Raw genomic sequence first — 27,901 nt, 5'->3', positions numbered from 1 at the left:
CCAGCTTGAATAGCCGCCTAATGAAATAGTGTTGCTTAGCACACTTCATTAGTATTCATTGGCAGGTCTATTGTTAGGTTAAGGTGTGAATTGCCTCGATACTGCGGCTTAGAGCCAGCCATTATCACCTCGAGAAAGACAATAGCAACGCATTCCTCAGGCATTACAAAAGAGGGGGGAAAAAGGAATTGTATAAAAGAATAATAAAATAAATACACACTTCTCATATGAGGGGTAAAAGATGTTGGGTTGAGGGGTAAAATAGCCGGGAGGAGGAACTTCAGTGAGTATCTCATCACCTAGGCTCCGCCGCTCCGGCTCGGGGTTTGTTCTGCACCATTTGTCTCTTAAGACGCAGCTTAGAGGAGCATTAGGAAAACAAAACCAAGAGCCGTTCTCTGGATAAATAAAGCTAGAAGAGAGGAGGCCTGCCCTTAGGGTTCAACGTTTCTAAATCTACTGCAGTGCTCTGTGTGTGTGTGTAGCTACAACTTTCACATTGTTTTCATTGGCTGTAGTCCCGTTTTCCATCTCTCTCTCTCTCTCTCTCTCTCTCTCTCTCTCTCTCTCTCTCTCTCTCCCCCTCCAGTACATGCACATCACAAGTGATATCTCATATCCCACCCATTGCTTTTGGCCGGAAGGAACAACAACAATCACTCATAGCAGCAGTGCTTAGATACAGCACAGACTAGCTCTCTCTCTCTCTCTCTCTCTCTCTCTCTCTCTCTCTCTCTCTCTCTCATATTGTCAGTTTGAAACCATCTATGGAAGGTTTGATGAAGGGAGGCGTTCACCTACGCCCCCTTCAAAAACCTCCTTATTACAGGATGCCCCTTCTTAAGTACACAGTAAGCTCTTAAAAATCGAACAACACATTCAGCCCTCACACGCTTTTCTCTACAAAACTAGTTCTCAAACCTTTTTTTATGTAAAAGACCCTGAAAAGTCTGCAGGCCCCCCATCTCAAAAGGTGTAGTGGCCCCGCACTTCTAGAACCACTGCTCCAAGAGAACGTGCACATCAATACTTTGTGTAGCTTGTCACCTTGTGTTCGGGAGCAGAGAACAACACTGCCCGCCATCCATCAAGACCCCTTGAAATGTCATTCACATTCCACTAATGTCTAATCATATCTAATGCAGTTTGATCTAATTTGATGTAATCCAACGTAATGTTGTTAGGCCAATCTAATTCCTAACATAATAGCATATATATACCGGTCCAGCCATGAGGCATGAGCGCAATATGAATGTAATGAAACGCTTAAGTCTTTTCTGGCAGAAAGGCCACTGTGAGTTGAACCGAGACCACACCTCCACGATGTGTGATGGCACAAGTCTCGCTTGTTTCTGAGGATTTCGACGTCAGATTGGGCATAGTTTTGAGGTTAGGCATAGTTTTTGGGAGGAATATTGACCATATTCACACGGTGGCCATCTTGCCATTAAGTTAATGAAATGCCACCCTGTTGCCACCCTGCCTTTTTCAATGCAAAATGCCAACATGGCTGCCGTTTGGATGTGGTCTATAGCCCGTAGCACTTGACCAAGATTTGACGACCACATATACCCTGCTCGTTTGTTCTCATGTTATTTAGACAGACGCTAGGTTAATTGCTTACCTGTTGTCATACAGTTTCAATGTACACATTATTATATTGATAGTATGTTGTTTTAGACTATGTTCTTGGCGTACCTGGGGAGGCACTGTCTCACTGTCTCACTGCATTTGATGTATACGTCTTTGCCTTGCTTATTGTAAGTCCCTCTGGATAAGAGCATATCTGCTAAATACCAAAATGTAAGGTTTAGGCATAACTTTAGTGTGGTTAACTTTAGGGTAAGGTTAGGGAAGTCCTGTGATGTCACAAGCAGACCTGTTACCTCCCTTGTCTGACATCACAGATGGGGTGTGGCCGGAGTAACATTTAATTCATTAAAATAAGTTGTGGCTCGCAGCTTAAAAATAAAGAAAAAATCCAACACTAAATAAAATTGTCTGTCCATGAATGTAACCCAAGACTTTCAGCCGTTAAGTGGCACTCACAGTTCCCCGAAACATATGTATTTTAGTTCATTGTAAATATGTACTGTCTCGTTGCAAAAACCACACGAAGTGACAATTTTGGGTCTTTTCCTTTGGCCTGCAGCGTTGGACATTTATGTGTTCGGCTCCTGACCCCCTCGGGGCCTCTAGAAACTTGTTAAAGCTTGTTTAAATGCCCCACGGCGCCCTGGAGTCTCAGCCACTTCAGACCACAACAAAACCCGTCCACATAATGGTGACCTCCTTGCTTTCTAATCTGGTTTGTGTCACATCAATTCCAAAAAAAAGCTTTAGTTTAACTGTGAAAATGGACCTGCGACGGTCAGTTTTTAAACCCGAGTTGACCACATGAGTACTAGTGTCCCTATTCTGGGGCGAACAACAATAGCAGCACTAAGAATCTCACAACGTGTTATGGCTGTTTTTGGCAAGCGTTTTGGTGTAGACCAGTGGTTCTCAACCTTTTCAGGTCGCGAACCCTCAAAATAATCTTATTTGAACTGGGGATCCCCCCACCCTGACAGGCACTTGTACGAGTTGAGTCATTACATTCCGTTTGACTCGGTTCCATAGATAAATGTTGTGAAAGTCAATCTATATTAAGCTCACAACGCTGTGCAACGTCTTTTTTTGTTTAGTTTTTGCCTCTTTCTTATATTATTTGACAATTTGGGCAATGTTTGGCCTGTTCAGCCTCTATCCGTCTTTATACTCTATCTATGGTTATAACTCAGCCAATAGAAGTTGTTGATATGAATCCTTGTTTGTTATAAGTGGTTGCATTAAGGGGTTGTCATGTTGATGTGCTGGCAAGCCCTTATGATTGTAATTGGCTTGGATGTCTCATCAATGCGGGAGAGTGACTGAGTCTTTCTTTTTTTTGAAGCTGTCGAACGAGAAACACTGTTATGGCCTGTTATAGTTGATATAGTAATTGTCTTATTTGCATATGTCTGCCAGCCATCTCTGCCTCTCTATATCAATGTCTGTTTAGTCACGTTTCTCTCTCTCTCTCTCTCTCTCTCTCTCTCTCTCTCTCTCTCTCTCTCTCTCTCTCTCTCTCTCTCTCTCTCTCTCTCTCTGTCTCTCTCTAACCCCCAATCAATCATGTGTCTGTTTCTCGCTCACATCCCTCTATCTTTCTCTATACATACAATCGTTGCTGTCTGGGCAGAAACCTTGTATCTCCATATTTATACTTTCGTATGTTTGCTTTGTAAATGAATGCCCTACTTTGGCGTACAACAGTGTCATACAAATGTACTGCAAACATTTGCAGTACATTTGGACACATTTCCATGCTAGATTTCCCAACCTGACACCAGTGACACCAAGCGTGATATTCTTTGTACTCACCCCTCCCTCTTTATCTTCACAAATCAAAGAACACGATTGGAGCGCCACTGTGCAGACTAATTTAATTTGTACTTGTAGCCTCCCTGCTGTTACAGACTCTGGCCCTGCTTTAGAACGCCTGCCACACACACAGTCACACACACACACACACCCTCACACACACACACACACACACACACACACACACACACACACACATCCGGCTCCGTCAAGCGTCTATTCAAACAAACATATTTTCCCCCGCTGGGGGTGGCGGCGTCTGTCAGCAGGTGTTAATGGGTAGGAGGGGTAGAGCCAATCAGGATCTACGTCCTTCTGACAGGTGAGCCAATAGGATACAACATCAGTGACAACGACACACTGGGAAGGAATGAAATGGCATAATAATGACTAAATTGGGGAGAGAAATGCCTACTGTACTTTACATACATACTCAGAATCACCTTTAGTTTTATTGTCACTTCATCACACTTAGCAGCGGGTACGTACTACTCTACATGGGATTTAGACATGCATTCATACTTGTTGGCTTTGTGGTCGGCACACCCGATGTTTCTGAATCAGAAAAACCACAGGTTTGATCCACTGTACGCAAGTGTCTTCATGACGCATTCGGCAATTGCGCTTTTATAGTGCATTCGATCAAGGAGCTTCCCAGAGCTCCGGTCTGGATTCAGATTGTCAACAAGGCTGGCCCAGCTCTGTGTAGTTTCCAAATTTAGGTCTACTGCGAACTGACCGGAAATGGCGGCTTTTCAAAATAAGAGCTCAAATAAATAAATAAATGCTGGCATGAATTAGGTCCTAATTTTTCAATAAATTATAGCAGTAAATGGGTTAACAGTCCGACAACATGAGGAGCTCCCGACATGCTGTTCCTGGTTAAAACTCATGGCTTCCCTGTGAGGTTCTAGGGTTAGGTTAGGGTTTGGGGTATAGGGTTAGGGTTAGGTTAGGCCCGGGTTTGGGGTATAGGGTGTCTGTGAGGTTCAGAATCAGAATATCTTTATTGTCATTGTACGAGACAACGAAATTGAATTGCAAACCAGCTCAGTGCATTTAAAACAAAATACATAATACTCGAGTGTGTCGAGTGTCAGAGTTCAAGTGTCAGTGTTTAGAGCTATGACTGCTCTGGGGTAGAAACTGTCCTTCAGTCTGTTAGTCCTTGTCTTGATGACCCTATAGTGCCTCCCTGAGGGCATGAGCTGCAGCAGGTGGGATGGGTCCTTGAGGATACTGTTGGCTGTCCTGCTACAATGTCTTTTGTAGAGGTCCTCCAAAGATGGAAGGGGACATGCCATGATCCTCTGGGCAGTGTTTATGACCCCCTGAAGGGACTTTCTTTCTGCCACCTTGCAGCTGCAAAACCACAGGGAGATGCCGTAGATCAGTACCGACTCAATGGCACATCGGTAGAAGGACAGGAGCACACTCTCCATTAGGTCCATTTCCCTCAGCACTCTGAGAAAGTACAGTCGCTGTTGACCTTTCTTCTGGAGCGCAGTGGTGTTAATTTTCCAGGTCATGTTGTCCGAGATGTTCATGCCCAGGAACTTGAAGTCTGAGACCCATTCCACCTCCTCTCCGTTGATGTGGATAGGCTGGATAGGCTGAATATTCTTCCTCCTGAAGTCCACTATCAGCTCCTTGGTCTTGGAGGTGTTGAGAATGAGGTTGTTTTTCTCACACCATTCTGACAGCACTTTCACCTCTTCCCTGTACGCCGTCTCGTCCCCTTCTGTGATGAGTCCCACCACCACTGTGGTGTCATCCGCAAATGTGATGATGGCATTACTAGGATGGATGGGAGTACAGTCGTGGGTGTAGAGAGTGTAGAGTAGGGGGCTCAGCACACAGCCCTGTGGAGCACCAGTGCTGACGCTGAGTGCAGAGGATAGATGGGGTCCTACTTTCACTCTTTGAGGGCGGTCTGTCAGAAAGTTTTTAATCCAGAGGCAGATGTGCTGAGAGAGTCCCAACTCCAGTAACTTGGGGATTAGTCTGCCCGGCACGATGGTATTAAACGCAGAGCTGAAGTCTATGAAGAGTAGCCTGGTGTAGCTCCTTGGCTTTTCCAGATGTGTGAGTGTGGAATGGAGAGCTGTCACTATGGCGTCTTCTGTAGACCTGTTGGCTCTGTATGCAAACTGGTGGGGGTCAAGTGTGGATGGTAGACTAGCTGTAATATGTCTCCGGACCAGTTTCTCAAAACACTTCATGATGATAGGTGTAAGTGCCACTGGCCGGTAGTCATTTAGGCTGCTGACATTTGCCTTTTTTGGGAGGGGAATTATTGTGGTTAGGGTTTGGGGTATAGGGTGTCTTTGAGGTTCTAGGGTTAGGTTAGGGTTTGGGGTATAGGGTGTCTGTGAGGTTCTAGGGTTAGGTTAGGGTTTGGGGTATAGGTTGTATAGGTTAGGGTTTGGGGTATAGGGTTAGGGTTAGGTTAGGGTTTGGGGTATAGGGTTAGGTTAGGGTTTGGGGTATAGGGTGTCTGTGAGGTTCTAGGGTTAAGTTAGGGTTTGGGGTATACGGTGTATAGGTTAGGGTTTGGGGTATAGGGTGTCGGACTAATGCCTGTCAGACTGTTAAGTACGTCGGACATCATTCCCTGATGAAGGCTTAACCGCCGAAACATTGGATTCATTTGACTTACCTGTCTTAGCTTTTTTCAAGATTTCCTCTGAAGTACGTCGGACCAAACACATTCACCCCCAAAAGACACCGCCTCATGGCGGGCGGCCATTTTGTTGACATGTGTCGGCGGGGGATAGCTGTGAGAAAGTGTGGCAGCGGGTCACGTAGTGGATCAAACTGTGCTCCATCCAGCGTTCTGCTGCTGGAGGTACGGCACGTATGGCGCTTATTTCTGGCTCCCTTCCTGCACGGCCACGCTCCACTAGCTTGAGTGATGTTGTGCGGACTGACACAGCTGAAGGACTACTGACTGATGGCGGTCTGTTGTAAGTAAAGTGAGAGAGCCCGCGCACACGCACGCTTTTCTGGTTTCATTTAAAATTCTTCTCCTCGCCATAATCGAGGTGTCCTTCATGGAAGTGTAGCCGTGTTGATTTTGACAGCAAAAATGTGGATTTAGTTTTAGAGGGAGAACAAAAGTCATTGTAATCATCTGAAAGGTGTTAGTGTTTTAGTCGACTAAAATGTATTTTGGCGGGGCTTGGTAATGGCAGATTTTACACTTGGTTGCATTCTGAAAATGGAACCTCAAAATTGTACTCAAGTACTGTACTTGAGTACCACCACTGCTCCACCACTGCACTCTCTCTCTCTCTCTCTCTCTCTCTCTCTCTCTCTCTCTCTCTCTCTCTCAGGAATAGTGTTTTTTTCCAACAGGTGAAAGGTATCCTTAGTCTTGTTTTCTCTCTCTCTCTCTGTGTCTCTCTCTCTCTCACCTGGTTTCAATGGGACCAATTTGGTGGTATTAGGAGCGAACAGACTTCAAGCCGTGGTTCAGTGTTGTGGGGCAGAGTTAGGGCAGGGCATTAGGGCACTCGTACAGTGCTGCCCACATCGTCCCCCCCATAAACAGAAGTCTTTACTTTTCAGGAAATGAGGTGACGGTAAAATAAAGTACCTGCGTTCCAGTGGGTCCATTATTATGTTGTCTGGAGCTCTCGTTAATACGTTTCATTGGTACAACTTAACACACTCTTTCCACTGGGGGCTCGGGAGCCATTTGTGGTTCGGGGACACATCTTTTTTTATCCTAAACTAGTTTGGGTCCTGGGCAAACGTCTCTCTCTCCGTCTCATGTCATGCAGCTGCAGCTCCGTTACTTTGGCGCAAAAAGGCGAGTGTGCAATTGTACGATATTTATGATGCAGGGAAAAAAAGATGCTACAAAAATGTAGAGATAAAAGGTTTCCCGGCCCCGACAGCACAGAGCAGGAGAAGCGTCTGATGATAGAGCACAAAGACTCAGGAGAAAAAGAGACCCATTTATTTGAGGCTAGTCCGTTGCCAACATGGCTCTCCTGGGACTCCACAGTTCCAGATGCATTATTGTTTGTTAGAACTAGAGTGAAAAAATCTAAATCCCACACACTGACATAAAGAAAAGAGATGTCGTCTTGATCAGAATCCGTTGTTCGGGGTCAGCGTCATGGCTTGTACAACATGCTCTTATTAGTTGACTCGTGGTCCTCGAGTCTGTAATCTGCACGAACACAAAGAAGTGTCGACACGAGGGGAGTGGAAAACGGGACATTCAGTTCATGACCCGTTTTCAGTGTGTTTTCAATTGGTTCAAAGACTTGAAAATTGAACAACTGACAGTGCCTTGAAAACGAAGCCAAAAGACTCCGTTTGTACCGGGACAGTTTGAACAGCTGGAAACTCTGACCTCAATCCCCCCAAGCCTTTTGGGAGTTCTTTTAAGAAAGATGACACTTTTGTTTTTTTAAATACTATATCTTAGATGAAATTGGCAGAGAAAACAGTTACAACTCCTCCTGTGATGACCAGTAACAAGTTAACAACACAAACAGTTACAACTCCTCCTGTGATGACCAGTAACAAGTTAACAACACAGAATCAAACCATCCGTGACCACTCTCTCCTCCCCCTCCCGAGACCTAATCCCAATTAACCTCTTGGCTTTTTTTTCTCTTTTCTTTTTCTTTTACTGAAAAAGCAATTGTTTCATTAACTCGTTAAGCTTCCACTGCCCAGACAGGCTGTGTGTGGACGGCAGGGGGAGGTCTGGCTGTAAAAGGTAACCTGCAGGAATGAGATTATCCCCAAGTCACATGATGTTTGTTCCAGTGCCTTCCACACCCTGGTTGTTGTGTAGAACTATTGCAGTTCAGCTAACAGGATTTCTGCGTTAAATTCCATTTTTAGATAGAGGTTTTTCTAAAAACATTGTCTTTTACTGTTGTTTGTCTCAGTAAAGACTCCACAACACAACACTTAAGCCATGTATAATGTTATAGTGGACCGGATTCCCGCAACTAAAGACATCTGGACAATCACTTTGATGCTTATGGATGGACGGAAAACACAATGCCTCCTCTCTGGCCACAGCTGTCCGGCCGGTGGAGTTATAAAAAGACATGAGTTGTTGTTCTGCTGTGTGAATAAGCTACAACTTGTCATCATGGTCAGCTACTTCTTCTGATGGCTTGGGTTGAGACTGAGTCCCTGGCCTTATCATGACCTCCCTTGATTTATTTTTAATTTTATAATAGAATAGAATACTTTATTGGCAGCAGTTAAAAGCGCTATTGCCAATTAATGAAAAAGCACAAAAAAGGATTAAACACAAATAAAGCAGCAGCTTGCTTGTTGTTTTTATTGTTGTCCAAACGTCCACCTCTTTTCACTCATCACTCTTCAAGTGATGAGTACGTCTGGGCACCTATAGGCTCGTCTGGGCACCTATAGGCTGCTAATGCCGCCTGACAACGTGCCGCGGGTTCGACTCCCGATCCCGACGACATATATGCTGCGTGTCACTCCACGCGGGCATGCAACTGTAAGTCTGAAACTTCCCATGAAAAGATGAAAGAGACATCAGTTCTTACCTTGACCACATTGTGAGTGGAGACGCGGCGCAGTGAGAGTGGACCCAGCTGGGTCATTTCCTGCAGTGAGGGGGAACGTGTCCCCCCAGTGAGGGGGAATGTCCCCCCCCCCTCCCCCCCAACAAACAGGGTGACAGTTGACACCACCAAAGCGCCCGTCATGTCACAAAGTTTTAGACGGGTCGTGGGTTCGTTCTTCTTACTGAGGCTCTGTGAAGTTGTTTTTCTGGCTTTTGCTTTTTCATCCATGTTTCTCTCTAGCGGTTCAGTTGACACTTGATCCAAACAATGTAACTCTACCCAGTTGGTTCTTTATCTTAGTTTATTTGTGGTTCTGTTGCCTCTCTCTCTCTCTCTCTCTCTCTCTCTCTCTCTCTCTCTCTGTCTCTCTCTCTATCTGTCTCTGTGTGTGTGTGTGTGTGTGTGTGTGTGTGTGTGTGTGTGTGTGTGTGTGTGTGTGTGTGTGTGTGTGTGTGTGTGTGTGTGTGTGTGTGTGTGTGTGTGTGTGTGTGTGTGTGTGTGTGTGTGTGTGTGTGTGTGTGTGTATCAACCAATATGCAACAGCAGGCAGCAGCCTGTAAGCTACAGGGTTTGGTTACCATAGTGATGGCTCATGCCCGGGCAGCCTGAGAGAATTGGCCCTGATTGATGGGGCTTGGATGTTTAGGCCTGGAGGGGGGGTTTTGAGTGTGTGTGTGTGTGTGTGTGTGTGTGTGTGTGTGTGTGTGTGTGTGTGTGTGTGTGTGTGTGTGTGTGTGTGTGTGTGTGTGTGTGTGTGTGTGTTGTACACAGCTGTTGCAGTTGAAGCATTGTGTGTGTGTGTGTGTGTGTGTGTGTGTGTGTGTGTGTGTGTGTGTGTGCTCGTGTGTGTCCATGCCCATCAACTGTATGTGGAAGAATGTGTGTATTTGCAAACATATTTGTACAGTTGTGCCTGCTTGTGCGCGCCTTTGTTTGTAGACGTGCTTGCGTGCGTGAGTGCGTGCGTGCATGCGTGCATGCGTGTGCGTGCGTGCAGGTAAAGGTCCTGCATTCAGTATTTGATATGGTTAATGGTGCATTTATATAGCGCCTTTTTCCAAGGAGCTTTACCATGCAAGGCACCAACCTTGAGTAAAAGCAGAGGTTTTTAAGTCAAAATATGCCTATACTAGTTACAAAGTATATTTGATTTTTGAGATGCCATAGCCCCCCATTTCCAGCTTTTAGTGTATGTAACCCAATGTTTGTCCCAACACGGCCACCATTGACAATGAATGGACCATTTTCTGTGTTTGTGTAAACACAAACATTGATATAACTGAGGTGAGGACGCACATTTTGATTGGCCCGAATGAGATGATGTATGATGATAAGAGCGCCTCTCACTTTCTATAATGACACAATGTCACAATGTGAGCTGGAAATGGAAATACTCAAAGCAAAAGTACCTAAAAATGTTACTTAAGTACAGTACTTGAGTAAATGTACACACCACTTGTCTGAGGTATGGTGTTGAATCAGCGCGAGCCCCGGCAGCAGATCAGCGCCCTCCAGAGGGCCGACGGAGCGCCTATAGGGGTCCTCTCTAAACATGTACCCCCTCCCCTCCCCTCCCCTCCTGCTACGGACTTGATTTATGGCGCAGAGGTAAAGGTCTGTGTTGGAAAACAGCACCAGAGACAAACAAGGCATTGTGCTCCTGTTGGCACTGAGACGTCTCAACACTTGTTTCCCCCGGCAGCACTCACAAGCAATCTGGCTAATGTGCCTTAATTTTAATAGTTTTAATTTGCTAGATTTTTTGTTTTTTTGCTGAGGAGCTGATTTGTGTGTACATGTGCATGCCTGCGTGTGTGTGTGTGCGTGTGTGTGTGGGTGTTTGTGTGTCAGTCATGTGTCTGTTGTTCGTCTAATCTGATAATTGAGTTTGATATGAGCTAGATTTACCTGTTTTCATGCGCTCATCATCTAGGTGGTGATGAGCGCATGGTCTTTAATATTATGGCTCTTTGTACACTGTCCTCACCTCACCCACTGTTCCTCTTATAAAGACCTATTCATACTCCACTGTGAGGTGATGAGGTGACCTCTGAAACCGTATGAATAGCCTCTAGTCTCTAACAGTGTCAAGCTCATTTTCATTTGGTTTTAGTCATCTGAAAAGTTGTGGTTTTAGGTGTTGTTTTAGTCGGCTAAATACTTCACAATTTTACTCAACTGAATCTACAGTTTATTTTGTAGACTAAATGTATTTTGGCAGTCGTAATACTTGATTTAACACTTGGTTGCATGCTGAAAATAGCCTACAAGCTCACAACGCGTCACAGCGCTACACGTTGTGAGCTTGTAGATCTGCTGTTTTCAGAGCCCAACAACTGTACGCTAAAACCGTCTCGACCCTTTGGTGCGTTTTGGGCCATTGAATTCCATGCGTTGAATCACTAGGGAAGACAAGGCGTGCCAACGTGCAACAGGACATATCACACCGCAGTGACCACGCTAAAACCGTCTCCACCCTTTGGTGTGGTTAGGGCTTAACCCTAGTTTCAGTGGACTAGTCTCCTACCTTCCAGTGGACTAGTCTCCATACCTTCCCCTCTGCTACTTAGCCTCTATAAATGAACATGTTTGGTCCCAGTTTCAGTGGACTAGTCTCCTACCTTCCCCTCTGCTGCTTAGCCTCTATAAATGAACACGTTTGGTCCCAGTTTCAGTGGACTAGTCTCCTACCTTCCCCTCTGCTGCTTAGCCTCTATAAATGAACATGTTTGGTCCTAGTTTAAGTAGACTAGTCTCCTACCTTCCAGTGGACTAGTCTCCATACCGTCCCCTCTGCTGCTTAGCCTCTATAAATGAACATGTTTGGTCCCAGTTTCAGTGGACTAGTCTCCTACCTTCCCCTATGCTGCTTAGCCTCTATAAATGAACACGTTTGGTCCTAGTTTCAGTGGACTAGTCTCCTACCTTCCAGTGGACTAGTCTCCATACCTTCCCCTCTGCTACTTAGCCTCTATAAATGAACATGTTTGGTCCCAGTTTCAGTGGACTAGTCTCCTACCTTCCCCTCCGCTGCTTAGCCTCTATAAATGAGTGCTTTCTGTACCGCGGGGCCTTTTAGTAATAATAATGTTCCAAACCTGCTCTCCTACCCAAAAGCTTGTGAAAGGTACCTACCGTGAGTTATATCCAGACAGATGGATGTCGACAAGCAACAATTCCCCCCCCCCCCCCCCTTTCTATCCCTCTCTGCTCTGCCTTCGCAAATCATCCACAATGACTCTGCACCATTTTGTCCTCCATTTTCCTTTTTCGGGGGGCGAGGGGGAACAGGTAATGGCTCCTACTTAGACTTCACTTTGACCCTTTCAACCGATTACAGCATTGTGAGTCATACAACCCCCCCCCCCCCCCCCTCTTTCACACACACACACACACACACACACACACACACACACACACGCACACGCACACACACCACCCCTCTCAATCATCTGGGTCCTCACCGATTTAAAGAATAATAATGACCACGGACAGCGAGGAGTATACAGGCAGGGCGAATATGGTGCACACTCTCTGGCCGGCTATATCCCTTATTTTTATATACGGTATATATCTTTTTGTGCCTCAAAGAGTCAAAAGTCATATTTTTTCCCCTGCTTATCTGCTTGAGCGCAGGCATCACTCAATAGCGGGGGTGTGCAGGGCATTAGGAGAAAGAAGTGCCTGCATGCGTGCTTGCGTGCGTGTGTTTCGATTCCTCCGCCACCCCGCCAGCTCGCGTGTCTGGCTCAGTGATCTGTGCTATTCCAGGGACGCTCTGTGAAGATAGCGCGGACCCCCTGTCTGTCCCAGGTTATTTTCGCCCGGTTTCCACCCCACCCGCCGGGCAGGTAGATAATGCATGGGTCTTGTTGTTGTGTTGTGTATCTCGCACTGAGCCTCTACCTCTCTCTCTCTCTCTCTCTCTCTCTCTCCCCATTTCATGAGAAAAGTCTCAGAGATACAGAACACTTTGGTCGGGAAGGGAAGAAGAACGGCCGCTATGTATACATAACGCCGTGTCCTCTCAATGTCATCCGCATGGCAGAACGCTGTGCATGTTATTTTTGTTGTGTTACATGTTTATCTAAAGCGGCTTTGAATATCATATAATAGTGAGAGAGGCCATGCCTGTACATACGTACTGTGCATGTTTTATCTCACTCCAAATGCACTCTGTGGGATCAAAGACACGTCAAGGTGAAGAATTCCTTCTCACCAAGCTATAGGGAATCGTGCATACAGGCCCTACGCACACACACACACACACACACCCTCACACACACACACACACACACACACACACCGTGTACCGTCGGTTACCCGACGGTACCCAACCTTTTTTATCCTTGGAGATCCCACACACATGCGAGTGCGCGTAAAAGGTGACAAATGTATTCTCCCAAGCTATAGAGAATTGCTCGCACACGTATGCGCACGCACACGTACACATGATGCACATGCACGTTTAAATCGAAGCATTGCGACATGGCATATGCCCTGCAGTCCAGCAAGTATAGAGATATAGGGGTGCCAATCAATTTAACTGGTTATCTTAATTTCTTTTCAATTTTAAAGTCTAATAATAGCAGATTTCAGAATCGTTTCAGATTTGTTATATAAATCCTGTATTGCGTGAGAGTCCAGCTTAACCCATTCTGGGCGGGAAGCCCTTTTGGTGTTTTAAGCATTATGTTATACTTTAGCTATTGAGCTTGTAGGTCTGTTATTTTTCTTAAATCGTGAAAATCTTTGAATATAATTATATTCTTTCAGAGCGAACATTTTTAACTCAAATCTTTGCTTGTGGGGTGTGGGGGGTCCCTGGAACAACATATTTTGTTTGGCGGCCAATTACATATAATTTCTGGGGTCCTTGACAAGAAATAGTTTGAGCACCACCACTGATAATGATTTAGAAGACATTTTGTAGAATGGAACGTATAGGTCTAAATGCATGGGTTAACTCCCAGGCCTATACCTCTATATATACTCTCATCCTCGGACGAGGGGAATGCATGGTGTTGTTGAAAAATGACCACTTCAGTGGCAGGCGGGGGGGCGGGGGTGATGAGGACGTGCTTTACGCTTCCAGTGCCCAATTACCGCCGAGGAGGGAGGTCAGCCTCAACAGTAAGTGGAGGTAGCACCCAGGAGGCACGAAGCACGGCAGAACTTGAAAAAGGTTAATTACACTCGTTGATATTGGCACACGCACCGCAGACACACACACACACACACACACACGCACACGCACACACCTACTGTATAATCACTCTGTAATAAAAATGTCACTCGCATACGGTCTCCCTCGCTCGCTCAATCACACACACACACACACACACACACACACACACTGCATAATCTCAGTAATAGGTATGCGGTATTATCAGTGATGGTAACACATACCTATGATATAATCGCTTAGTGATGGAAGTCACTTACATGGACTCCCTCTCATGCACACAAAATGACACATTTGCCATTTAGCACATACATGCACGCACACACACACGCACGCACGCACGCACGCACAGACACTGCAATCTCAGTAATAGGTACGCTGTGTTATCTGTAATAAGGGCAAGCCTCTACATAATTCCCGTGCATGCTATGTGAAACACACGGTTTCATTATGCTAACCAACACATCATATGTATACGCAGTCACTCACAGAATAAAATAGTAGTAGGCTAGTAATAATGAAAAAAAATGATTTTAGCATTAATTTAACCCATTTTGGGCAGGAACCCCTTTTGGTGTTTTAAGGATTATGTTGTATACTTCTATACACTTAGGGTCAACTTCTGTTGTTGCTAAATGTGCTAAATATATGAATAAAGGGGACTTGACTTGATCATATACTACAGCGCCGTCACGCCAAAGCATCACAAGTAGAGGATGATGACCATCTGCTACTTTTGTTGTCTTTGAATTTGAATCCTGAAAAGTAACCGTGTTGGACATAATGAGGTTTCCACCCTTTAATAGAAGCTCTGAATATCAACTTATTTAAAAAAAAATATATAGCAGGAAACTGCTATTGAACTGCTGATCAGTGGATCTGATGTTGAACTGCTGATCAATGGATCTGAGGTTGTAGTAAAAAGCTTGTTCAAACTTAAGACCAGAAGGTGTGTGTTTATGTGTTTATGAGCGCTCCAAGAAATAGGGAAATCTTTTGGACAGCCACCAACCTCCATTTATCTCTATACTTGTGTGTGTGTGTGTGTGTGTGTGTGTGTGTGTGTGTGTGTGTGTGTGTGTGTGTGTGTGTGTGCGCTGTCAAACATATAAGATATATGGGCGTGTGTGTATGGGGGGGTGGGGCGGTGGGGGCTGCTTCAATCAATAGCGTTTCACTTGACAAGCGGAAGGTCGGGAATCAATATTCTCTTGTTGGAAGTGATGGCCGCCCGACGCACGTCTCTCTGTAATGCTTCTGATAAACGTCTTATCTCTAACCTCACCACCACGCCTCCCTGTCTGTCTGGATGAAAACGTACGCCCGCACGCACACACACACTGGACACTGTAGCAGCTCATCCCTCTCTCACCTTTTCCTCTCTTTTCTCTCTCTTGCCACTCCTCTTAGTATACTACTGTATTATGAAGAATCCTATCTATGTATCTCTGCACGTCTCTTTCCATCTCTCTCTCTCTTCCCTCCAATGCAGTGGTTTTCAACCAGTGCATGGTCTGGGGACCACCAGTGGTCCTTGAGGGGGTTTCAGGTGGTCCCCAGCTGAATGATGGAGAGAGTCATTATACACTCAAGACTTAAATTATATTAAACATCTGCATTACTTAATTTACAAGAAGTCTACACAATTGGAGCATGTAGAATAAATATATTTTATTCTTGATCAACGTTTGCCTGTTTACTCTCCTACTGGTACCAACATCAATACAGCATGGAATTGTGGAAAACAGATCTTATCCAACGGCAACAAAATATTCTTTAGTTTTAGGTCTGAGAGGCTGATGTGGTCCGTGGCTCAAATTCAGAATAAATAATGGTCCTTTGGTATGAAAATCTCTAATGAAAGCAGGAGCTCCAGTGCTGTTTGCATGACAAACGCGGTCGGGCCATCAATAATACATTTTTAGGAAGTGAGCCGCGGGCCATACAACATCCGGCCCTGGGCCACACTGTGGGACATGCCTGTTAACGGGTGTAACAAAAAAACTTAATTGCTTTTCTCCTAAAAAGAGAGCCAATAGAGAAACACATTTTCTGATGCTTGCATAAGTAAATTACAATTAAACTAATCTCACACAGTCTACTGCAAAGATACCAAACTATACATAACTGAAGTATACCCAGAACCACCATGAATAGGATATGCACACAGAATAACTCTTCCATTTAGTATATAGTGGTTCTCAAACCTTTTAATTTCACCCACCCAAGACCAGACAGTGGCCTTGTGGTTAGAGTGTCCGCCCTTTATCTGGGAGGTCGGGGGTTCGAGCCGGGCTCATACCAAAGACTGTAAAAAATAGGACCCAATGCCTCCCTGCTTGGCACTCATGCAGCATCAATGGGTTGGATTGAGGGTGGTCAAATCAACGAAGGATTCCCGAGCGCAGCGCACGCTGCGGCTCACCGCTCCCAGAGATATGGTCAAATGCGGAGAACAAACTTCACTACCGTAACATGAGTGACTAATAGTACGACGTTGACTCTGACACTCGACCCACTGCTGTGGCGAGCAGTGGAGTGTTTCCAGTGAGCCAATAGCAGCAGCCTGACTGAATTAGGCAAAGAGGGCCTGGAAGTAGGACTATTCTGTGTGCATAGAGAACATCTGAATACATTATGCATCAGTATCCAAATATCTGGCTGCTCGCTTCAGCGGCCTGTATGTCATTTAGTTTTATTTTGAGCGCCCACACACTGATATTTCCACCGCTACAGCAGTGGTTCCCAAAGTGGGGTCCAGGGACCCCTAGGGGTCCTTAAAGGGGTTCCAGGGGGTTCCCCAGCTAAATAATAGTTTGTAACCAAATGGACCCTTATTGGACTGTAGCTCTGACTGGCTTATCTTTTCAAATGGGGGTCCTAATTGGTGTCAATTTGGGGGTCCTTCACATGAAAAGGTTTGGGAATAACTGTCATAGAGAACATCTGATTACATTATGGTCAGTATCCAAATATCTTGCTGCACTCCAGCGGCCTGCATGTCATTTAGTTTTATTTGAGTCTTTTGGCCGTGGGTTCAGCAGCTCTCAGCGGAGCACGTACACGGTGACGTGCCTTGCTCGAGGACACCTTGAGCAAGGCACCGCTGCTGCATGAGGGAGTTGTCGTCCTTGACTTTGAATTATTTCCGGCTACATTTCTACGGGCCACCCGTGCATTCGAACCAGCGACCACGAGTCTGGTCTGGTCGCATGCTTCTCCAAAAGGCATGCACGCCCCCGCACACACACACACACACACACACACACACACACGCACAGACACATTCCATGATGTGCAGCTTTGGTACAGAGCGGTAAAGGCACCTTGGTTTAGGCTCTGTGGGCGCTGAGTTGGGGGATCCCCTGGAGAGCCCCACAGCTATCCATGTTCCCTCTCTCCCATACAGAACGTTCTGTCTTGAAATGTCCTGTCTAGAGGTGTGTGTGTGTGTGATGGCAGGAACTTGGGGAGTGTGTTCATATCGGGTAACACCTGTTGCAGGCGTGTGCGTGCGTGGGTGGGAGTGACGTGGTTGATATTGCACCAGTAAAGCACCAGAGTGTCCTTTAAGTGGAAATGTCCTCACTCGACCGGATGCTTTGTCACGCGGCGGAGGATGAGGTCACGCGGCGGAGGATGAGGTCACGCGACGGAGGATGAGGTCACGCGGCGGAGGATGAGGTCACGCGGCGGAGTATGAGGTCACGCGACGGAGGATGAGGTCACGCGACGGAGTATGAGGTCACGCGACGGAGGATGAGGTCACGCGACGGAGGATGAGGTCACGCGGCGGAGGATGAGGTCACGCGGCGGGGGATGAGGTCACGCGGCGGAGGATGAGGTCACGCGGCGGGGGATGAGGTCACGCGGCGGAGTATGAGGTCACGCGGCGGGGGATGAGGTCACGCGGCGGAGGATGAGGTCACGCGGCGGAGGATGAGGTCACGCGGTGGAGGATGAGGTCACGCGGCGGAGGATGAGGTCACGCGGCGGAGGATGAGGTCACGCGACGGAGGATGAGGTCACGCGACGCTGCATGGCGGGCCGACAGGCTGTGGCGGTTCGAGTCCAGGGCGGGGCAACGTTCCTGGAAAGGAATGGGCGCGTGACTGACTGCTGCTGGTCATATTACACTGCTGTTTGGCTGGATTTATTCTGACTGACTGACTGCTGCTGGTCATATTACACTGCTGGTCATATTACACTGCTGGTCATATTACACTGCTGGTCATATTACACTGCTGTTTGGCTGGATTTATTCTGACTGACTGACTGCTGCTGGTCATATTACACTGCTGGTCATATTACACTGCTGGTCATATTACACTGCTGGTCATATTACACTGCTGTTTGGCTGGATTTATTCTGACTGACTGCTGCTGGTCATATTACACACGCACGCACGCACGCACACACGCACGCACACCCTGACACATGCTTGTGGTGCGCTTGCATCAGAAATCTTGCAGCGAGAAGGGGAGATGAATCGGAACTGTACACAACAACACTGTAGCAGCTCATCCCTCTCTCTCACTTCTTTACACACTATATGTATGCTTATAGTTTCCTCTCTTTTCTCTCTGGTGACATTGCTTTTTTGGCCTTGTATAGTATCTGAAGAATCCTATACTATTCTCTAGTTTCCATCTCTCTGCACCTCTCATCTCTCTCTAATGAAAGCGAACTGTGGTTCATGTTCATGTGTTCATGTGTGTTTATGGTAGCCTAGAGGCCAGCGTTAGCCAACAGCCTCTCAATAATTAATGTTCTGTCGGGCGCCGCGCTGTTTTGATCATCACCAGCGCATATATTCAGTACTGTACAGTGTGTTCCCAAGAGACCCTGTCTCTCTCTCTCTCTCTCTCTCTCTCTCTCTCTCTCTCTCTCTCTCTCTCTCTCTCTCTCTGTTCCTACTCAGTTCATACAAGTCCAAGGCTTAGCTCGCCCCCTAGTTCATCCACTTTGTTGGGTCAGGCTGCTAGCTGTGAAGAGAGGAAGATAGATAGAGGAGGGGACAGGGGTAGGGGAAGGGGTAGAGAGAGAGTGTGGCAGAAGGCTGCCCTTTCTGAAATGTAATTACTTTTATTTAGAGCTGTCTCTCAGAATTGGCTTAACTCCAGCCGCGCTACGCTGCCTACATATATCTCTGCCTCTTTGTGCTGTCCCTTCACTGTCCTGTTTCACCTCTGTCGCGCGTGTACACACACACACACACACACACACACACACACGTACATACACACACACACACACACACACACACACACACACACACAGGCACCATTCCTTATTGACCATTTGATCTGTACAACACGCTGACTGACCCCCCCCCCCCCCCCCCCCCCCCCGGTCTCTCTCCACCAGCACAACCACGGTTCACCAAAGTTCCCATCGACCAGATCGGCGTGTCGGGGGGCGTGGTGTCCTTCGTGTGCCAGGCCACGGGCGACCCCAAACCTCGGGTGAGCTGGAACAAGAAGGGCAAGAAGGTCAACTCCCAGCGCATCGAGGTGAGGATTCACTTTTTAACCACCTTTTTGTTAAGCCATTTAGACTTGATGAGGCCGATTCTAACAAAAAAGGTCTTCTAAATCCTAAAGGTTTTATGAAAACCCTATGTTTCTGTGTCAGTGGTGCTCAACTTTTTTCATGTCAAGGACACCCGGAATTATGTGTTTGGCCACGGACCCCCTTCTGAAAATATGTTGCTCCAGGGACCCCCCCACCAGAAGCAAAGATCTGAGTTAAAAACGTTCACTCTGAAAGAAATATATTAAAAGATTTGCGCCACATTTTCATGATAAAAAAAAAAAATAGCAGATCTACAAGCTCGTATGAGCTTGTAGATTTGCTATTTTTTCAATAGCTAAAGTATAACATAATGCTTTAAACACTGGGGGTGCCCGTCCAGAATGGGTTAACTCTCATCCTGGCAGCCCTTTATTAGCACGTACGGGGCCTTAGATTAATCTGGCTTCCAGGATTGATCTATTACCTTTGGAGCATAACGCCAAGGATTTGCAGCTTTGATTTACAAAAATCCACTTGAAAATAGTCCCATGGTTTGTTGTGAAAAACATGCCGCCATTATGATGCAAAGCTGAACCACCCTGCCCCCGTTCACTTGCATTGAACTCAATTTCCCAGAAGCCCTAGCAGCCCAGAGCATGGCAGCTAGATTTCCGGTTTCGTCATCATACCGCGACGGCCTCGTCACCAGGTCCGCGACAAATCCTCTCTTTCTTTTTAATTATAAAAAAACTGCGAATTAAACACCTTAAACAAATTTGACGTATTGAGCAGCATCAAAAAATGGATTAAATGCAGGTACAGTAACACTGGTTATGTAGGGAAAGTGTTCAAAGTATAAACCCCTTCAGATGCATCATTTTCCAGGGGGTCCTGAAAACATTGCAAAAATAGCCAATCTGTCTACACCTATACAATATAGGCCTTATTAACCACTTAAACCCCACCGTCCGTATTTTGGGAAAATCTTTGCGGAAAATGGCCGATTGGCAAGCAAGCAACGCGATGGTTAACAGGCGCTGCACAGCATGGCCTTTCAATAAACGATGCCTTTGATGTGTACTGTACTTGCTACTGTACTTGCTATGATCCTAATGACTTTGTAGTGCATACTTGTTCATGCATGGTCCATACTAGATGAACCATGGGATACAGTCGTGCGTCTTATCAAGCATTTAGGCTATAATAGGTTTCCATGGTCTCTCCTCTCTTCTATCCCATGACATGCATTACTGCTGGCAGACAAACAGTGTGTGTGTGTGTGTTTGTAGTAGGCCTACATTTGATGGACAGAGCAAGAACACAGGCCTGTCTGCAACAAATGTAATTGGTTGAGCCAATCAGTCAGTCAGTGAAAAACAAAATCTCAGACAGAAACATTTTGTATGGTCCTAATTTGTCTGATTTGTGTAACAATAAGGTAGGCCCACCACAATATTTGCACGCACGCACACGCACACACACACACACACACACACACACACACACACACACACACACACACACACACACACACACACACACACACACACCCTCACACACACACACACACACACACACACACACACACAATTGTTCTGTTATTTATTTGCTGTTTGTTGCACCAGCAGGGAGCCCAGATGCTCAGTGAGTGATCGATGCTCAGTGTGTGTTAATTAAAAAAAATAAGTCATTCTCTTCTCGCTAAACAAAGCTGTCACCACACTTAAGAAGCTGCGCACCGCACCGTGACAGACAACACGTCAAATATCTTTACATTTGCAAAATGATTTTGTGGAGTGCTGGGAATATTTCACTGTATATTTAAGATGAATATGTATTCCTCAGATGTATTTTCTACTACTTTGAGTTTTTTTTCCCCCTCTCAAACTTTTTACCAAACTTTGTCCAACTGCATAAACTGAATTTGTTAAAATCAAAAATAAATGATGTCCCCTGACACTTCAATCTAACTAAACACCTAAGTTCTGTCTGTCTTTGTTTGTGTTTGAGGGGTGCTAGCCCCTCCAACATATGACTTTCGGTTTCGTCATATGGAAGCCAAGTCTGTGGACTCTTTAATGCTTGTTTAGAGCACTTTAAACAAACATAGAGTATGATGGTTGAATAAAGAAGTGATGCTCACTTCACACAAGTGTGATTTTGTTTTTTCTTCTAATGGAAAGGTTTTTGATGTTGAGTTGACAAAGTGTCCTATGGCTTGATTGATCCAATAATATGGGCTGAATCGGAAAGATGTGGTTTTGATGAAGTGCTTTTAAAACTCAACTATGTCTTTCTCTCTCCCTCTCTGTATCTCTCGCCCTCCCTCTCCCTCCCCCTCCCTCCCCTCCAGACCATAGAGTTTGATGAGGGAGCGGGGGCGGTGCTACGCATCCAGCCGCTCCGGGCGCCGCGCGACGAGAACACCTACGAGTGCGTGGCCGAAAGCAGCGAGGGCGAGGTCACCGTCACTGCCAAGCTGTCAATCATCAGAGGTAAGTCCCCCCCCCCCCCCCCCCCCCGCCCCCAACAGCTGTACCACGTGAACATCGCTCATCGGCAGTGTTGTCATGTCTGCTTATTATTATTATTTTTTTATCAGTTTGCAGAGCTGATCAATGATCGGACTTTCTATGACATGGTCAGGTAGCGATGTAGTGGCGATATAATTTTATGTTCATGATTGGCCGGGCCTCTATATAAACCAATGGGAGACTAGCCCTATGCATAGCCAATGGGACACTAAGCCTGCTCTCCTCTCCCCCACCACACCATGACTAGAGACTAGAGCTGCAGACGTGACTACAGAAAGCCCACCTAAGGTACAATATGCCAGAGAATGGAAGGCCTGCCCTTGAGCCCTTGAGTCACTTCTTGTTTCTGTAAAAGTATTGGTTAGATGCGATATTCAATAGTCTTGTCTGGTGTTGTAAAGCATTTAAATGAGCGTCTGAATGCGGTTTATCAGGGAACGAGCTCGTCCAATCAAGAGGCTATAGACTGAGAAGAGATAGAGGGTAGGAGAGGGCCGGCCAGGATGAAGAGGCTTGATTGGGCCACACACATGCACACACACACACACACACACACACACACACACACACACACACACACACACACACACACAGCCACCATGTACTGGCTGACAGGTGTGCAGGGAGGTGACACACGCTCGCACACGCGCACAACTGTGTGTGTCATTCTCTGACACACACACACACACACACACACACACACACACACACACACACACACACACACACAAATACATGTGCTCTCTCTCTCTCTCTCTCTCTCTCACTCTCTCTCCCTTCACCTGCTCCTGCCATCTGCTGTGTTTTCCTGGGGTGGACAGAACAAAGCTGACCGGTGGGCCGCTAGGTGGATGACCGGCTGCTGCTTGCACGTCCGGGCTGTCAAATGGAGGATGGGGAGGAGGAGGAGAAGGAGGGGACGGGGAAAGGACTAGGAAATGAGGACGGGGAGAGCTGGAGAAGGGGAGAGGAGGCGCGGGGCATTATCCAGCCATTCCATCCATCTTTAATGAGCCCCTTAACATTTAGCCAGCAGGACAGAGAGAGGTGGCGAGGGAGAGCAGGAAATGGAATGGAAGGAAATGAGGAGAAAGTAGGCCTGTCACCATTGTGACTTATAAATAATTGCAATGAATTATTTAGTTGTGTTTTTTTGGCAATGAACACTGGATAGTATGAATAAATGCTTGCCTTTCAGACTTTGTTAACAGAAATGGTACAGGCCAGAAATGAGGACTCTTCAGGGACAGCAGGGAGGATGGATGGATGGATGGATGGATGATGGATGGATGGATGGATGCGTGGCAGTGGTTCAGGGGTAGAGTGACCGGATGGGAACCGCAGAGTTCCCAGTTCGAACCCGGGTACCCCCAGAGTTAGTGTCAAAGTGTTCTTGAGCAAGACTCCGAACCCCTAATTGCTCCTTATGTGCAGGTTGGTGCCTTGCTTGGTTTCCTCTGGCATCGGTGTGTGATTGTGTGAATGTAATGGTGCATTTATATAGTGCTGTAAAGCACCTTGGATAAAGGCACTATAGAAATGCACCATTTACCATTTATGGATGGATGGCTGGATGGAGAGATATAGAGAAGGATGGATGGAGAGGTGGAGAGAGGGATTCTGGTTGGCGTGGACAACAGGGGCTGGACACGGGTTACTGAAACAGAGCAAAGGATTATGGGAAATGGGACAAGGCACCAGGGACAAGTCTGTGGTAAACAAACAGGAAATGGGTCGTCACTGTGGAGAAGACTAACTGTGCATGGCGACACACACACACACACACACACACACACACACACACACACACACACACACACACACACACACACACACACACACACACACACACACACACACACACACACACACACACACACACACACACACACACACACACACACACGGATATGAATAAACTCGTACATACTTTCAGACATAATGCACATTATGCACAAGCATTCACATCAACAGAACAATGCAGGCACACACGTAGTGTGTGTGTGTGTGTGTGTGTGTGTGTGTGTGTGTGTGTGTGTGTGTGTGTGTGTGTGTGTGTGTGTGTGTGTGTGTGTGTGTGTGTGTGTGTGTGTGTGTGCGTGCGTGTCACAGACACACACAACACACACACACACACACACACACACACACACACACATACCTACACCAAAGAAAATATTCCACTGAAAATTGCAAGACGCGTGGCATGTTCATCAGTATTCATGCAATTTGAATAAGAATGATGAATATTTAGATGTAATATGTGATGCTGTATTCACTGTGTTCTGCACCCATGGCTGTTCATTCTCTATACAGCTTCATTACAGTACATGGCTGATATGATATGGTAGTGGTTCCCCATGTGGGATTCGGGGACCCCCGGGGGTCCTTGACAGGGTGTCTGTTTCCATTATAGGACTGATAAAATAGAAAAGTTAAAATACATAACCTTACGCTTGACATTGAACCACAGTACCCTCAGGGCAGGGTATACCTAGTTCATTGTAAAAGACAACAATAAGTCACGCCGACCTACTTCGTCTAATTAGACAAGTCTTTGCTGGGTTTAACTTTAAATACACCATGTTACTTTAATGCTATTGAGAATCCTACCTTTGGGATGTCTAAATACCCTGGTATCCAAACAGTATAGTGTAATACCTTGATGCAATGCCACCCACGCCTTGTATAACGGTATATATCCATTATCCAGCTCAGCGTGTCCCGGTGAAAGTCGGCTTTGGCCAAAAAGTTTTCATTTTCAGTGCAACAATAAGCAAAAAAGTATGCAAGCAGCACACACACACACACACTCTCACACACACACACACACACACACACACACACACACACACACACACACACACACACACACACACACACACACAGATTAGGACAGAGCGATCCACAGACCAAATAGCTCCCATTAAGAGGATTGTATTTGATGCAGTGATGTTTTGGTAGCGACCCCAGTCAGGCTCTCTTCCTCAGACTTCTAAACGTCACTGCATTCAATGCAATCCTCTTAGCGGGAGCTCTTTGGTTGATTTTAAGCTACAAGTTTAATTTTTTTCTGTTTTTCTTTTGGGGAGAGGGGGGGGGGGGGGGTTCTTGTTCTCGAGTAGCATTATGTCGATACAAATGTGACCAGATTTGACTGAGAGCCTGCCATCGCGCAAATTCCAGCTTTTCACCAGAGGAGAAAAAAACTTTTTTTGTTTTTGTTTAATAGCACAGGCAGACTCTTCACATACTAGAGCATGTCTGAAATAACCGTCAGAGTTGGAATTGACATGTAAATATGAAATAAATGCTTAAGCATGTAGCTAGGTGTAATGTTAGAGACCACAGAAGTGAACCTCTCAACCTGTTTTCTCAACTCAACTCCTCGCTGTTTTCAGCAAGACATTACTCTATAAGCCTCCAAAAACTGGTGGGTCAAACTGAACAACCAATTTGTCAATTTGTAGCTTTGATTCCCTGCTTTTATATGACATGAATAAAAATCCAATGGCATTCCCTGAGTCAAAGTTGGTCACAAATACGACCCACACACGCTCACATGTTTTGCTATACATTGTAGGACAGACGTGTTGTGAATGTAATTTTTTTTTGTGAGGACTGAGGAAATTGTCCTCTCAATGTCTGATCTTCAAATGCTTCTATACTCATGGGGACGTTTGGCCATCACAAATATAGTAATACAAAGACACACACACAGTCACAGTCACACGCACACGCACACACAGTCACACACACACACCCCTGCAGGCGTCAAGGGTCCTTTGGGAAGCAGACGACAAGCGAATGCCAAAAAAATGCTTCTCCCTGGAACCTGGCTGTGGGCATTCTTCCGGAGGGGTTTGTTTGTTTTTGTCCATTCTAGGTCAGGATTTGTGTTTTTCACATGCAGGGAGAGAGAGAGGGGGGGGGGGGAGAGAGAGAGAGCCACGACCGGAAACGTGCCACTAAAAAGCACAAAAGCACGACAGACAGACAGACATACAGCGCTGTGTGTGTGTGCTGTGTGCGCGCGCACACACACACACACACACACACACACACACACACACACACACACACACACACACACACACACACACACACACACACACACACACACACACACACACACACACTTCCCTGCTTCTTTTGTACGTGTCCTTCCCTACCAGGTGGAATCAATCAACTCTCTACTTCTCTCGGTGTCTTCTTCTCTCTTGCCAATTCCCACTTATCTCCCCACCCCCCCCCCTCTGTACTTTGCTCTCTCCCACCCTGATCTATTTTTACTCCCACATCCCTCTTTTATTTTGGCCCACCCGTTCATTCTGTAGTTTTCCCCTCATTCTCCCCCCAGCGGGATAGAGAGACACACAGAGAGAGAGAGAGAGAGATATAGGTGAGGAGAAATCAATATGAGGGAAGGCAGAAGAGGAGAGCGAGAGAGAGAGTGTGGAGACGGAGAGAGGCATCGTACGTGAGTAGAGATACAGGACCAGATGGAATCAAGAGACTACTGTACATGGGGAGAGAGAGAGAGAGAGGGAGAGGGAGAGGGGGAGAGGGAGAGAGATGAAGGAGACGTGCCTATACAGATGAACATGCTATACTATTTTCAAACAGTTTTTCAAAATAGTAAAACGTGCAAAGAAGTTTAGGGATACGGGGTATAGCACTGGTGAAAATATAGGGCCCTAGGGGCTCCATTTTCATCACCGCTAAACCCCTTATCTTTAAACTTCTTTGCCTTTATTTGCAAAACATTTTTGAATAGTAAAAAAAAAAGAAGAAAAAAGAAATCCACGCTGTCAGGTGGAAACCTCGGATTCCCAAAACAGCTCTTTTTTTCCTCCCCTTAAAATGTAACTTTTTAAATAGTGATAAGAGCTCACAACGCCTTGCGATGCGTTCCTTGTGATCTTGTAGATCTGCTATTTTCACTACTTTTGTGTGATAGTCTTGTGTGATGATGAAGTATAGGGCATTCATTTACAGTGGGAAATATAAACATGACAAGTTGAAATATGGAGATGTGAGGTTTCTGCCCGACAGCAACAAAATGATAGAGAGAGGGAGGGAGTTATATGAGAGAGAGAGAGAGAGAGAGAGATGAGGTTTTGTGGCTCCAAGCCAGGCCTCAATATATCCATCCTCTCCCTCTCTCTCTCTCTCTCTCTCTCTCTCTCTCTCTCTCTCTCTCTCTCTCTCCTCTCTCTCCATCCATCCCTCGTTTCCTCGATCATAACATCTATGGTACAATTACTCTCTCTCTCCCTCCATCCCTCCCTCTCTCTCTTCCTCTCAACCGTAACATATCTACAATTACATACTCCCTCCCTCCCTCCCTCTTTCTCTATATCTATTCATCTTTCTCTTTCTCCTCTCAACCGTAACGTTTATCTACAATTACATACCCTCAATCCCTCTTCTCTCTCTCTCTCTCTCTCTCTCTCTCTCTCTCTCGCTCTCTCTCTCTCTCTCTCTCTCTCTCTCTCTCTCTCTCTCTCTCGTCCTTGTCTCTCCATTTCATCCCCCCCTGCCTGTCTTTCATCCACCTCCCCTTACTCCTATTTCTCTCTCTTCCTCTCCCCCCTCACTTCTCCATATCAGGTGTGCGTGCGTGTGTGTGTCTTTCTCTGTCAGCCTGTACTGTATACCTTCATCACTCACACACACACACACACACACAC

The 27,901-nt window shown here is 46.1% G+C and overlaps 1 protein-coding gene across 1 annotated transcript in view; it reads left to right on the top strand.

The window, feature by feature from the left end:
- ptprsa (protein tyrosine phosphatase receptor type Sa) overlaps positions 1 to 27,901 on the top strand; it is a 262,736-nt gene that overhangs the window by 66,360 nt on the left and 168,475 nt on the right. Inside the window, 2 exon segments of the mRNA XM_083768114.1 lie at positions 19,528 to 19,673; positions 22,028 to 22,169. Coding sequence (XP_083624240.1) covers positions 19,528 to 19,673; positions 22,028 to 22,169 — 288 coding nt within the window.

The sequence above is a fragment of the Protomyctophum parallelum genome (genome assembly GCF_964188405.1).
Source record: "Protomyctophum parallelum genome assembly, chromosome: 6".
NCBI lineage: Eukaryota > Metazoa > Chordata > Actinopteri > Myctophiformes > Myctophidae > Protomyctophum > Protomyctophum parallelum.
This window is presented reverse-complemented; position numbering and strand designations above follow the sequence as displayed.